The following is a 15,212-nucleotide window of genomic DNA, read 5'->3' on the forward strand; positions in this document are numbered from 1 at the left end:
ACAACAGAAATTTCTGCGACAGGAATATCTGTCGTAGGACAGTGACCTCTGTTAATACTACAGGATGGTCTGTTGTGGGACAGAAATCTTTGTTGTAGAACTACAGTTTGTCTGTCGCACGACATACGTTTCTGTTGTACAAATGACAGAATGTCTTATTCCCTTACAGGATCATTATGTCGTATTTTCTGTTGTGTTTTTCGACTGGGCTGCAGCTCTCGCTGACACAGATTTAAACATGTGAGTGATGAGTCAGCGGGTTTTTTTTCTTTCTTTTTATTGCAATATATACGTCTCTTCTTGCAGGCCATTGTAAAAAAGCAGCTCTCTCTGTTAAGACTCGAATTATGTCAGGTATTACCCCATGCCCCTTTCACAATCTCGCTGCGTTGTCAGAAGCGTTCAAACACATGTGTTCTTTTTTTTTTTTGGAACGATGTATTGTTCTTTGTATTTAGCAAGCTTGCCTTAGTAATTTTGATCTCGCAGAACGATGCGATGGCCAAAAAGGGTTTTGTTTGGCCACCTTTTCTAGCTGTACAAAAAGCCGAGCTCCAAACGGGCCTTGCCATGCTCCGCGATCACACCGTTTGGATGAATGTGGTTCCTCGAAGCACGTTGGAAGATCTGTATACACTAACAGTAGATCTGGCGCGCACCGACGCAATCCGGGGATGGAGCGCTCGAGAAGCCGAGAAGCGAAGAGTTTATGTCCTGTGTTTTCACTTCACAAGCACGCACACACGGGGAGAAAAAAGGGGAAAACCGCCCCTACAGAGTTCCGTTCTCCAGCTACTCGGGGACGTCTAAGCTGAGCTGATTGAGGAGCCGCATTGCCCATGTCTGACTGTCGTTCTCCACCTTCCGGTATTCCTTGTCCTGGCAGAGTTCGGTCATGAGCTCGTGCAGCTGCTCCGGCCGAATGTCGTGACGCCCCAGGGATATCTGGAAAGGACAAGGCGGGATTTTTGAACAACTTGGCCTCAACAACCCACTAGTGAGAAAGGTTTATTTGCCATAAACCTCATTCGGGTAACAGGGCAGAAGGTGTTCGCCAACATTTCTGTGGAAATTTGCAAACAGCCCCTTCGCTTTCCACAGCAATCGGCGGGTAAATTTATCCCTAAGCCCACTGACGATTTGTGCACAAAAAACGATCACTGAGCAGAAAATGGTAATGTTTTAGGGGCGAAGCCCCTTAGGGGCTGGAGCTATTGGCGTCTCCTGTCGTCGTCGTGACCGTCGTCTCATGCAGTGGCTGTACTAAAACACCGGGAAACTCCGGGAAACTAATACGTAACGCGTACTAAAAAACACCGGGACACTCGTTTACGCTTCGCGCTAGAGAGCTTCGTGCTCCAAAGACAAGAGAATTTTACAGCAAAGCCGTATAACTCTACCCCCCAGCGGTTTCATCTCCGTTGGCAAGAACGCCAAGGCCCCAAGAATACACTGATACACTGCATGCTTGGCCCCTCCCCAGGCTTCACGTTAGAGGAGATGGCCCGGGATTTTTTCGGTTATCCGATTGTTTGAGGGAAGGAGTGTCTCTACTTTGTAAAAATGCATGCTCACAATTACCTGTAAGTGATATCTATCGTGTTTGTACACCTATACCTGTATTAGCTGTAATTGATATTTCCAGCTTGTGTCCATTAGGTTTTTTTTAAATAACGTTAGCATTTGTGAGGCATCTTTTCTCGAGCCATTGCCATTCTTATGTTTCTGGCTCGGTTGTAGGTTTTCGTGATATCGTCTTCATGCAAAGATGTGTTGGCTCTTTAAGGCTGTTTTTGAATATCTTTCTTCAGTAAAGTTTGGTTTCGTCAGGTCCTTGAGGGGTGTGTTCGGAACGGACCTGTAGCAAGGAGTATATTTTTCGTTATGCTGGCGACTATGTTTGTCGGCAGATAGGATTCTTCTCAAACAGTTGCCGACGTGCTGAAGGACAGTATTTTGCTTTTTAGTTCCGCTTTGTACTTCCGAAACTAAGCGCGATCTTGTCTCTGAAATTGTACTTCAAATAATGCATGCTGCGCATACGATTCCTGATCCATACTGAGCCAATCGTGGATGCCCATTCCTTCCACTTAAAAAGTGCTATAAAAGTGGTATAACCATGCGCCTTTTTAGTTATGCAGTAACGTGACAAATCGTAAACTACTCGTACTAGTGTAGACACACTCAAACCGCACAAAATGAAGTAAAAAACGCAAAATATCTGTAAAACTATTTTCACTTGGGCATCACGGCGTTGCGTATCTCAATACTAAACTTGGGGCTAAGAGTGAATGCGATTAGTCTCATTTTTCTCCCTGGGTCCTGCCACTACGGCACATGTAGTACACTTGCCTAGAGTACTGTTGCGGAAAAGTTAGGGAACAAAGGCAAGCTAGCACTCATGGTGTGTGCAAGTCGTCACGTTTATGTCGGCACAGCTAGGATTACTTAGTTACTCTACTACTCCGCCAGTGGAATAACTTCGTACAATATGAGTGTGCTTCTTAAAGACGTCCGATAACATTCACGCGCTTCTTATTCATATCTTGTTACCTTGCCATACCATTTATTACCTTGCATCCAGTTCAGATTCCCGAGAATTCGCATCCCCAAATATTACGAATGCGGAATGCTACAGCAGAAACCGCATTTGAGAAATAAAACGCATCTCAACGTCAAAGAGCAGATTGTCTGTGGGGTTTAATGCGCTAAAGCTACGCATATGGGCTATTAGGTGCGCCGTAGTGGAGGGCTCCGGATAAATTTTGACCATCTGGGGATCTTTAACGTGCGCCTAACATCATACACAGGGGCGTTTTCACTTTTCGCCGCCATCAAAAAAGCAGCCACCACAGCCGGGATCAAGTTCGCCACCTTGGGCTTAGCAGCACAACGCCTTAGCCACTGAGTCACCGCGGCGGGTAACGTCAAAGAGAATCCCAGAATTCTTTGCCGAGTAACCCCGCAGCCGGGACAGTGTAACCCCTGCATTTGCTCAAAAATGCATAATTGATAGAAATAACCCATTCAATGGTTTTAATAGCGTAAATATAAATAATTGGTCGAACAGAATTTTGAGAGACCAAGAATGCAAAAAATACAACAAATAAAAGTTTTCAAGAAATTAGGCCACCTTCGCAATTGAAATGTGAAGGCTGCCGAAACAGGTGTCCTTCATTATCTTTAACCTGGCTTTTCTACAGCTTTAACCTTGCAATTTCTACAGCTTTAAGTCTGAGTTTCTATATCTTTGCTTTGGCTTTTCTATAGCTTTAACTTGGCTTTTCTACAGCTTTAACTTCCTTCTCTGGAGAGAGCACTTTCTTAGGTCTGTCTATCTTAGGGGGGACTCACCTGTTAACACAACTTCATGGCCCACGGGCTTAAAAACCATTGTGCACCAGTAGGAAAAGTTTGGCAGATCCATGAAAGGGCTCCAAACGGCCTAGTTTACTTATTTTGGAAATATGTCACTTGTTTACTGAAATAAACAAACAAAACTCTCGCTTGCTACACAGCTAGTGCATTCTATTGTTACAGCTGGACATGCCAATATGTGTTTTTGTTTAATTCTAATTACAGTAAAGAAATGATATATTTCTAAAAGAAGCAAACTAGGCCGTTGGAAACATTTTCATGTATCTGTAAAAAAAATTTGCGTCTGTACACGATGCTCTTTAAAGGAGCCATGAAGACAAAATACAAGTTGGGTTTATTAGAAAGACTGCTTAGTCCCGATAACAATGATACCAATATCATCGCAATCTTCGAACAAATAACGGAGATATTAAAGAAAACGTGTGAAGCCGTGGCGACCCCCTAGGCAATTTCCCGCAACTTTTTTATGACGTCACGGAACCTTGTTTGTGCGATTGGCGGCCGCCTAACTGACCTGTCGCGACGACACATGACTGGACGTCTGTAATGGGGCCTCTAGCTCCATTTGACCGCATCACTTGAATGCTAACGTGCAGTTAACGCACTGAAAATTATGTTTTATTGTTGGCCCGTATGACGTCATTCTTGCTCATAACACGTCACCGTGGCGCAAAATTTGAAAAATTTTAAATACTTCTTGCTTTTTTTTTTGTTAAAAAAACGTCTTTTGTGGCTCTAATGGAGCTGAGTGAGATACTGAATCCTAGTTCTTTCAAATTAAACGAACTTGTATATTCTCTTCATGGCTCCTTTAAGCCTGTGGGCCATGCATTTTTAAGTCCCATAGGATTGGGATCAGGTTAGTCCCCATTAACGGTAGACCCGACGTTTATTCCGCCGAGCACACGCCGTCTCTCTCAAATAGGAGAACACCTGCACGTCAGAGCTTACATCATCACGAGGCGCAGTCAATCCCCGAAGCGCGCATCCCCACACCTGCTCGTCGGCCCCTTTCCTCCTCGCCACTTCCCCTCACACTTCTTGGCCTAGCATCTTTCCCCTCTCCCCTTTACTGCACCGATTTTCGAGCGACGGCCGGCACGGCTGGAACTCAAGCTTAAACAGCTCCGCTGTTAAAATGAACTGACGAAATAAAAAAAAAATGCATCTTGGACGTCTGAGAAAAACGAAGACTAAATTAAAAATGCCCAGAAAATAATGTTGGAAATACGAATGAAAAAATAGCGAAAACTGGTCAACCATGCACTACGCCTTGCATGTGCGGAAAAATACGTAATTAGCGAAGTAAAGACACTTAATCGCTATAATGGTGTAAATTTACGTCACCGGAGAGAAGAAATAAAATAAAACTGGGAAACCATAAAATAACCCAGCGTATTTGGCTACTCATACTTAAATATGTGCGTAAAGAACTCGCCATCTTGACAAGCGGCGAAAAGATGCTACGCATTAGTAGGCAATTGTCTGAATTTCTGCAGATTTTTTTTTTTTTTTAGCGAGAGTTGTTTTCACGTGTAGTGCAGAAAGCTGCGTCTAGCTTTCCAAAGCTCGAAGTACAACCTCAAACATCACTTGTTTGTCGTTCGTTGCGCTATCGCGACTCCAAATCGCGTGTTTTGTCGAATTTGAGTGGCCTTGGCCGTGGTGCCACTCCAACTTTACGTATTAGCTAAACTTAGTCGCTGATAATTATATCCCTGATAACACGGATAACAGCAAAAATGCAAAAAAAATGTTGTCGGCATTTTTCTGTTTTGCTTTCCAACATACATCGGCCTATTGATACCGTCTGCAGAACGAAGGCCTCTCCGGACATGGGAGGTTTACAGTAGAATAATACACCGCAGGCTTGCCAGATCGTATTCTGATGAAAACCGCTTGCGCTCACGAATTCACGAACACTTGTTCCGCAAAGTTCCCCTCTTACCCCATATATGGTTACTCAGGAGGCATACACGTACTTTTTTTTCTCAATTGGCTTTAAGTCTTTATTCGCTTTGCATTAAGCCCACTTCAATTAACATTTAAATCCAGAATATTTATTTTGGCCGCGCACGATCAAGAACTTCAGTTTTCTGACTTTGTGATCACAATAGAAGCCCCTTAGGGGCTGGGGCTGTTGGCGTTTCCTGACGTCGTCGTAATCGTCCTCTCATGTAGTCACGATACTAAAACACTGCGAAACTCGTTTACGGTTCATGCTAGAACGTAACGAGTATACTAAAAAAACACCGGGACACTCGTTTACGTCTCGCCCTAGAGAGCTTCGTGCTTCAAAGACAAGAGACCTTTACAGCAAAGCTGTATACCTCTACCCCCCAACGTTTTCATCTTCGTTGGCAAAAACGCCAAGGAACCAAAAATACACTTACGCACGGCATGCTTCGCCCCTGCCCAGGTCTCACGTTAGTGGAGATGGCCCGAGATTTTTTCGTGCCCGTTACCGGGCAATGCCTCATCAAGCGACATTATCTTCATGTAGGCAACACGACGATAAATAAACAATTGTTGAACGGTCTTTATTTAAGTCAGCCTCGCGCCAACGGAAATACTAAACAAAAGCCGGGCTCTCAATTCACGGTAAAAAAAAATTATTTTTTTGCTATGGATTTCATGTGTAAATAACGTTTAATTGCGTTTTTCTACAGTGGACAAAGGTCAGTGCGTTTAGGACAGGTTCGCCCAGCCAAAAGAACAAAACAAAACAAAAAAACAATTGGAGCCAAATTAGCCTGCTGAAAACACAAATTGGTCCATTTGAACCATTTGGATTTCCAATCGGTACCATTTGAACCATCTCTGTTTACGGCAGGACCAAATGCCCCTCCAATTGTTTTTTTCGGCTTGGGGTTACAGTGCTGACTCATTGCGCTCGCGTCCAGTTTACCACGAGCACATTGTACATGTTTTCATTTTGTGTGGCCAGGTTATGAACCAGAGATCCACCATCATGCACAAAGTCCATGCCACGTGCACTCGAGCTGATAGGCACCTCATAATCATCTAATCGCAGCTCGTAAGCTGGTTTACAGCATGAACAATCCGTTGTCCCAGCTTATCCAGTTGATGACAGGTAATATGCACGGGTTTACTTTTTGTCCGGTAAGATTATGAATCAAAGTGGCGCGATCATGCACACAGTCGGTGCCACGTGTACTCGCGCTGATAAGCAAATGATAACTCTCTGATCGCAGCTTCACAACACTATGAGTTGGAAACGAAATAATCGGGTGCGCACAATGTAGCCCTTCAAAGTTCCCGATTCCTGGCCAATACCCCTAGTGGCTGTATTCTAAAATAAACGGAACAACAACAATCGCGGCTCACATGCAGCCATACATACCCTGTGCACGGCAACAGCATCTAGTTGAGCGGCCGTCCGCCAGGTGACAGTACCGACAAGGTCCCCGGTTTCGGAATCCCTGCGTCCGGCGCAGTACATGTACTTCTTGCCGTACGAGAGCACCACGGCCCAGTGGGGCCACCGGTGGGCCTTGCTTGAGCACGAGGAGCGTAGAAGGGACCACAGGCGCTCCACGATCCCCTCTTGGGAGTCGCCGAAGCACACGAGCACCTCGCAGCAGCTGCTCTTGGTGAGAGATGACGGGAATTCCGACGACGTCTCGCTGATCCTCGGCAATTTCCGTGGCCGATGTCGCGTGGACACGTCGTGAGGCTTGACATTCGTGGGACACATGGTGCAGTCAGGGGGCTGTCTATTCTGCGCAAGACAAAATAATTGAACTAAGACGGGGCGCACGCCTATTTGGTAAATACTTCAACGATTAAAGCATGGCGTCCAGTCAACACTGAAATTTGATAAAATTAAGGGAGCCATAAAAATAAGCGACAGCGGTCGTAGAGAGGCACATTAACACTACTAGTCGGAAACATGCAAACTCCTGACAAACCAGTCTTCTCCAGAGTGCTTCCCGTGCTCGTGGTGGTTGGGAGGCCTTTAGTATGGTGTTCCAAGTTCTTTCTTGTGTGGTAGCGCGAGCGTCACGATTCTTGGCAACAACCGGCAGCATCGTCGCGCTTACGTTCGCGCTCCTCGAACTTGGTATGGGTGAGCAGCTTCTCTGGGTGGCGCATTTTGGGGTGAGGAAGTTTCTAGAGGGCCATGTGTGACGTGTGGATTGACGAACTCAATCCACACTATCTGCTCTCCTCTCCACCCTCGCTCTCCTTAACCCTCCCCGTCCTTCCCTCCACCCATCTTCTCTCTCCACCCTACTGGGTTCGAAGGTGAAATCGTCCACCTCCCCTCCACTTCGCGAAAGCATGCTGTTCGAAACACCATGGAATGGTGGTAAACTCGCGAAGAACTCTTCGCGATAAAACGTTGCTTTCAGAAACCTCCACCTTGCTATAATCAGTATGTGGGACAAACATGGTGAGGCCTAAAGATACGATCGGCAGACCACAAAAACACGTGCGGCCAGTTGGCGGCGCCCGGCAATCTTGCGAGGCATTGTTCTAGGCGCCGCTGGTTTTCGAGATTTGAACAGAGGCTATCGGCAGGTCGAAAGACAGAGACAAAGAGAGATTAGAGACGCCTTCGCTATGATAGACGCGGGGTCACACTCATGCGTCAGCGTCGGCTGTAACCCTCAGCACCGAGGAAGTGCCGTTATTCAAGTCCTTGCGATAACTCTTTGTATGCAGACTTGTTCTTTTCTAAGAGTGCTTCAACATATAACATGAACTTGATTATGTATTAATGCCTTCCCCTGTATCTGCATTAAAAACACGTGTTTTCCGCTTCGATTGGTGCGTTTTATCTCGTCCTCGTCATTCCGGGTAATTTTCAGCGCTAAGTTCCTTCTAGATAACGTATGACCAATTAACACCGTAACCGCGGGTAGGTGAAAAAGCATGGCATATTCCACCAAGTGCGTTCAACCTTTGATGAAGACCGAATAATTGGAACCCAAAATGCATGCATTTTGTTTGGGCCGCTTTAATATTCGAAATAAAACTATAACTCAAAAACAAAGTAATTTTGTTATAATGAGGAATTGCTGTGTTTTATTTTGGTGAGATGGCGCGTCTTCGAGACTATTGTGCATAAACTCAGTGCAAAAGAAAAAAAAAAGCCTGAAACAGGAATTCGCGTAACCGCTAAAAAACTGCAACAGCTACCGAAGCCGCCGCCTAGGTCTAACGACGCAGTTTCTTCTGACGATGACTTGCAGCTTTTTTGTGGCCCCCTTATCGCACAATGTCACCTTCAACAATACCAAATTTGGTTTGAGAACTCATCTGCACCTAATGCATCCTAAAAAAATCCATCAACCACTACAGAAGTCATCAACAACTGATAAACTAGGATTGGCTGCAGTTGTCTGCTCTCATTTAGACCTATAACACGACTCTTAATTTACACATCACGGCATGCAAGTATACCAATACCGCTCTAATAAGAAACTCTAATAAGAAACTAAGAGACCTTTCGTTTGACGCCTGATATGCAAGTATCCCACCGGCCTCGAGGCGGTGCTCTTCCCGAGGGGCCCTGACCTGGCGAGAGTGCGGTCCTTCCGGAGCCTTCTCCACTACCTCTAGGCCACGGGGCTGAGCCAACACCTCTAGCCACCCCGGTTAGAGCTAGCTGTTTGAACTACTTTTATTTCTTTTCTCTCCTTTTAACTACTTTTACCTATTTTCTTTCCTTTCTATCACAATCACTGCCCTCCCACCTTCCGCTCCCCCCTCACCAAGTTGAATTCAAGTGTGCCCTTATAGGGGTACAATAATATCCTTGGTTGAACTTCCCGTTTCTTTTCTGATGGAGGCGAAAAGCAAAAACGCTCGTGTGTACGAGATTTCGGTGCACGTTAAAGATCCCCGGGTGGTCAAAATTAATCCGGAGCCCTCCACTACGGCGCGCCTCATCGCCTGCGTTGCGTCGGCGGGTTAAACCCTACAATACGTCAACTTTCTGTTTCCTAATTCTGAATAAAATCACTTACTACTACTACTACTAGCGCACACACCCGACTAATCGCATGGCTGCCGCACACAACACATATTGAAGAGTTGCGCTTATCAGCACTTATCAGGACCTTTCGATCGGCACCTTTATTTGCTCACGTGGCGGCATGTACGCGCTAAGCAGTCGCGTGTGAAATCAACCTTCGGACAAAGGTCGTACCGGACTGCGTGCGCAGTTACATACCACAGGAAAAACAGTAATGAGTGTTTCTGCATTGATTACTAGTGAATAGCACAGGTTTCAAGAGACACACGATGCTGAAATCACCTGTGTGCGAAGCGCAAGCACGAATTGTTGACTGGTTAACTACGCACACTCTAAAGGTAACTTTGTAGCATGTGCACGGTAAAATAACACTGTTCATAACTTACACCCTAACAAAAAGATATAAATGAAGGAAAACGTTATTTAAGGTGTTTTGTCATTTATAACACCCTTACGCCCTAGAAAAACACAAGAAAACACCCTTAACTAGCACCCTTACACCCTAGCAAAAGACACAGAAAAACACCCTTTAAGGTGTTTTCTCGTTTGTAACACCCTTACACCCTAGCAAAAACACAAAAAACACCCTTTAAAATGGTTTTTTCACGTTAATTAGTCAACACCCTCTCCAAGGGTGTCTGCTTTTTATAGGGTGTATAACTATAACTATAGTTATAGAAAAAAAAAGGGTGTAAATCATTTTACAGCGTATAAAAAATTTTCCCTAGTTAGCACCAACGATACGGAAGAGAACTATGCCACCCGAGCGATCAGGCTGAACCTTTTTCAGTGTACGGGAGTAAAGATACTGCGTGAAAAACCGTCAGAGAACACGGACAAACTTAGAAGGAACCACCATAGCCGCCCCGCAACGTTAGATGTTACGAGCTGTAATGCTACCAACCACGTTCGCTACAAAATATTTTCACGGGACAGGCGGCTAATGCCCCATGGCGCCATGGCCCGCCATCTTAGACGACAAATAAAAGGCTGGCGTGCCGCCTGCGCGGACTCTGTCATGGCCGCTAGTAACCATTGTAAATAGCTCGTTCATAGTCCTTCATGCCGCCGCGCAACAATATATATATATATATATATATATATATATATATATATATATATATATATATATATATATATATATATATATATATATATATATATATATATATATATATATATATATATATATATATATATACACATATATAATATCACTACATAACAGTTTTCACAATGGCATTTTATGAAGCTGTTTTGGTTACGTCCCGAGAAGAACAGTGGCGCCGCTGGGCCGCGATGCACGCTGGGAGAATGAATATTCCAGCTGAGTCACGGCCGATCCCACATCACCCGGCCGTGTACCAATGGATACATCGTTTCTGACAGTTATATGGAGCCGAACAGCTTTTGGGATGGAGCTTAAAGATATGGTGTCTCGTATATACTATATATTTTACCGAGAAAGAAAAAGAACTTTCAGTGCAGTAGGCATGCAAAAAGTCGGAAGGCTGCATACTCGAAGACGGATTGCTTAAATAATTCGCATTTGCGCTTGTTATATATATCCAAAAGGCGCCTAATCATGGTGGCATATATGTTGCCGCTCCATTAGAGCCGAACAAGCATGCTATAGATGTCATCGTAGGGATACTTTACTGGTACACCTTTCTTAAAGATATTTTTGCGAACTTTCGGTTGATTAAGCAATGGCTGTCAAGACCGATAGATTGTTCGCATGAAAGACCGCACCCTCAGCGCATTCTATAGAGTTGTCTGATGCCCCTCTGAATTCGCAAGCTTGCCCAGCTTCGCAAGTTTATTTGAAGCGGAGAAAATCATCTTAGCACTAGCCATCCGTACCCTGTGCTTATCAGGTATATACTTCGGTCAGCCAGGGACTGGCGTCGGTGGGACTCATCAACCGACTCGGTTGATGAGTCCGCGTCGCCCTCAAGATTTGTTCTACTGCCAGGCAACAGCCCGGGACATCCTGGGTGCTTTAGTCGAACCTGCACTTTCTCGGTCAAAACTCACCCCCACTAAATGGTGACGGGCTTACATTACAACGTGATGAATTTTGGCGCAGAGATGGTGTATTGGCAAGTGGGTGATTGCACGGAGAAGTGTGGCTTTCTGAAAAGTGCCACATTAGATTAAATAAACCAATAATACGCTAATTGAACGTTCGTGTGTAACCTCCAGGGCTGCAGCGTCGTCATGTCTTCTTCCTTTTCGCGTATACTACGCTGCCATAGACGTTAAATCGATACCACCTTGCCCAAGTGTCGATACCTCTGCTGCAAGATGTTATTGGCAAATAGCGAACTGCTGAACGGCTTCTAGCTGTCCCCAGACTCTCTGAACAGCAGTGAAGAAAGTTTTCAGTAGTCCACATATATTGAATGTTTGAAGACCTTTTGTTCCGTATAACTTTGAGGACATCATCTTGTCTGAGTAAGCTGAAAACATATCCCCATGGATGAGGGCTAATAATGAGCTAATACACACACCGATTTCAGGAAAGAGAGAGAGGACGGTTCAACACTTTAACCGCTTTATTATTAAAAGTAGATTAAAGATAAATATTTAAAACTGTTAAGAAGTGACCACACCAGCATAATTCGTTGCTGGATGTGATACCGAGTATTTCTCAATACAAAGTAGCGGGAAAACGCATAAAGTATCCGATCTGAATTAATTATCAAGGATTGCAACTTTCGTTAGACGTCCTTAGAAAAAAACGAATTATTAGAGCGTAACATACTAAGTTGAGTCTTCAAGTGCAGGGCAGTTTTCTTTTGACGATTCATTTTCTGAAACTTTATACAGTGGAACCTGTTGGTACGTCACTGCGTTTTTCCTGCAGTTGCGTAGCGAGAGCGGTGACCCGTTGGGCACGTTTAGTTCGGTAGAAGTTAAAAGAATAAGTTTTACCGGATAATTCAGTTTTATTTTTCAGTATCATGTAAATGTATCAGTGAGATTCTACTACATGCATATACTTGTAAACTGACTCATTTCTTACAATAACAATTTTAATGCACAAACTTCCAGTTCCAGAACTGAAATATTTGTGGATTCTGGCACTGAAAAAATTTTTGAAGGAGATCACGCTGTCTTCTCTCCATTCTGCGTGGTTTACTATGTTGTGCCCATATTTCAAAGGTTTCTCGCTTCTGTTTTCACGTTAAAGTGGGGCAAATAATTGTGGCAGCCACATACAAAAATTAGTTGTCTGAAAAGCGTTAGAATTAAAATACCCGGAGAATATCCCTACGAAACCCCACATCCCTGTCGGCAGGCAGAACAGACAACGAATTTCCCATAAGTCGTACGCAATTTAGAAACAGTTTTATGAGCGAAACTCTGATAGCGAAACTCTGACAAATTCTCAACAAAATACGGCATTAATTGCCTTAAAGCGCATTAAAATATTCGGAGAGCAAACCTACGAAACCTAACCTTACTGTCAGCTAAAAAAACAACGAATGAATTTAGCCACGTGAAATTTTAGATAAGTATTTTAAGAGCCAAACTCAAATAGTTGAAAGTGAATTTCGCACCTACCGCGCTTCCGACGGGTTTCCTCTTGCAAGGGCGAACGAAGTATGGGTCACCGCACAAAAAGCATGCCTAAGCACCAACTTGCGTCAAAGCTATGTAAGCATTTCTGGGGTCCTCCACTCTCCCCCGCCTGTCTGCGTCATAGCTTTTTCAACCGCTCTACTAGAATTTTATCTCTTACCATTGCTCTGAGCACACAGCGCCAGTAGGAGGACAATGGACATCAGGCAAACAATCCCGGGCCATGTGCTGCTCGACAACACGTGAGGGCGTGTTTCTCAGACGTGCTGACTGTCATGAAGCGATCCGCTTTTTCTTATTTTTTGCCTCTATTGCGCCGAAAACCTGATCTACTTTGACGACACTGAAACGCCGGGAAAGTGGGCCGGGAGGAAGCCTTGTGATAAGTGATAGATAGCAAATGTGGGCACACGCAATTCAAGGACGTATTCCACGAAATTCGAGAACGCTGCCTCATTCCTGTTCTCTTCCTCCAGTTTTCTCTTTTGTTTTCCTACGGAAGCTTCTAGGTAATAATAAAATGTGAGTTCAGGAGTGCTCAGCTCCCCCTGTGAGATCCACCCACATCGAAATGAAGTTTAAGAGACTTCCTACAAAAAAAATATTGGAAGATCAACAGATGGATCTTCAAGAATTTGTCGAGGTGCACCCATTACCCCTCCTACGCGAACGTAGTAAGGCTGAGTCCATGCGCACACCTTGCTGCGCCTTGAGAAGCTCGTAACACGGCGTTTCTCGTACACCGCTCGCACACCCTGTCAACCGTGCTTTGCGTTTTAACCCTATGAGAAAAAAAAAATGATTCCTTGTCTGGCGCTCCTTCGTAGTTCATGCATGTTTAAACCAGGTAATAAAACCTAATAACGCATACAGTTGGGCGAGTTGGCGGATCACATTAAGTAGAGAATTATCACAGAGCGAAAACCCCAACAACCGTGGTTACTCAATTACATAGGTGCGAATTATTTTCTAAAGTATGTACAGGTGCCGTCAAAAGTAATTGGAACACGATCTCGTAAATTTAGGGACATCTTCTGGAAACTGCCCGAATGCGTTAGTGTGCGTTTGAAGGAGTAGCGAAAACCCCAACAACCGTGGTTACTCAATTACGTAGGGGCGAATTGTTTTCTAAAGTTTGTACAGGTGCCGTCAAAAGTAATTGGAACACGATTTCGTAAATTTACAGGGACGTCTTCTTCCGCAAACTGCCCGGCTGCGCTGGTGTGCGTTTGAAGGAGTCCTCCCTAACAGAAAAAAAAAACCCTCCTGTAAACCGGTGATGGCCGTCATATAAAGCCAGCAGGACAAATATTTCGCGATATTCACAAGTCCTTGCTCCAATTACTTATGGCGGCACCTGAACAATAACCACAGCTGGCAAACAGAAAATATGTGCGATCAGAAACAAACAGCGAGGTCAGGCAAGAATGAAAGCCGTGCGAGTTACGATGGTCTGACGATGTAAAATTTAAAATGCGAAGTTTCTTGGCAAAGTTATAATTTGTAAACTCTGTGTCCTCCTCTGCAGGCGCAGTGCCCAAGGCATGAGGCATGACTTATGAGGAGAAGGCAGTAAGCATTAATTGTGAACGGAACAATACGGTGCAAGCAAACGTGGACGCGTCCCACTTGCCTGTGTATCCAGCAATGCTCGAAAACGTGCAGGGGACAGCCGACCTCCCTTTTCAAGACATGAGCAACGACAACTTCTCCGCGAGTTCGCGGTATACCCGCTTATCGTGGAAAAAAAGTGAAAATACCTGAAATCGGCGTTCCACTCGCCGGCAACGTCAACAAATACTCGTCGACAGGGAGCAAACACCTTTATCTCAACTTCGCTGTTCCCTTTTCTTTTTGTCGCCGGGAGGACCTTCTCGATAGGGTGACTAACACACAGGCGCCACGTAGATTCGTTCCTTTCAAATGGCCTGCCTTTCTGCGTTTAAAAATAACACGTTAATTTCAACGGAGACAAGGCTGAAACCAAACTCGCACCAGTTTCGGAGGTTGTTCGCAGGACAGGCTAGCAGAAAGTCAATCAAGTGGCTAAAACCACTGCCAGTCTACAACACCGCAACTGTTAGGACACGAAGATTGCGCCCCAGAAAAATATATATCCCCTTCATAACAAAGACATTGTCTCAAGAGGGGATGCCATAATCGCGACAGGCTTCGGACATAGAGGATCGCATAGTATGAAATAAACTGTAATGCTCCTGCATTTCCGCACGTGAGCAGTCCT

General features: G+C 44.7%; 1 protein-coding gene across 6 annotated transcripts; it reads right to left on the bottom strand.

Moving 5' to 3' along the window:
• Positions 1-281: 281 nt before the first annotated feature.
• Positions 282-14,833, bottom strand: LOC144145701 (uncharacterized). 6 transcript variants are annotated; one of them, XM_077677383.1, is made up of 3 exons: positions 12,953-13,064; positions 6,743-7,115; positions 282-945 (listed from the first exon to the last, which is right to left on the bottom strand). In XM_077677383.1, exons 2-3 carry the CDS (start codon positions 7,094-7,096, stop codon positions 793-795), a joined length of 507 nt encoding a protein of 168 aa, XP_077533509.1. In that variant the 5' UTR covers positions 7,097-7,115; positions 12,953-13,064; the 3' UTR covers positions 282-792. The 6 variants fall into 6 exon arrangements, with proteins under 6 accessions (XP_077533509.1, XP_077533508.1, XP_077533507.1 ...); XM_077677382.1 differs by lacking the exon at positions 12,953-13,064 and adding an exon at positions 7,311-7,423; XM_077677381.1 differs by lacking the exon at positions 12,953-13,064 and adding an exon at positions 14,731-14,833 and having other exon boundaries at positions 283-945; positions 6,743-7,120.
• Between the last annotated feature and the right edge of the window lie 379 nt (positions 14,834-15,212).

Source organism: Haemaphysalis longicornis, unplaced genomic scaffold (assembly GCF_048455015.1).
Source record: "Haemaphysalis longicornis isolate Haplotype H1 unplaced genomic scaffold, Haemaphysalis longicornis Haplotype H1 scaffold_7, whole genome shotgun sequence".
In the NCBI taxonomy this organism is placed as follows: Eukaryota; Metazoa; Arthropoda; class Arachnida; order Ixodida; family Ixodidae; genus Haemaphysalis; species Haemaphysalis longicornis.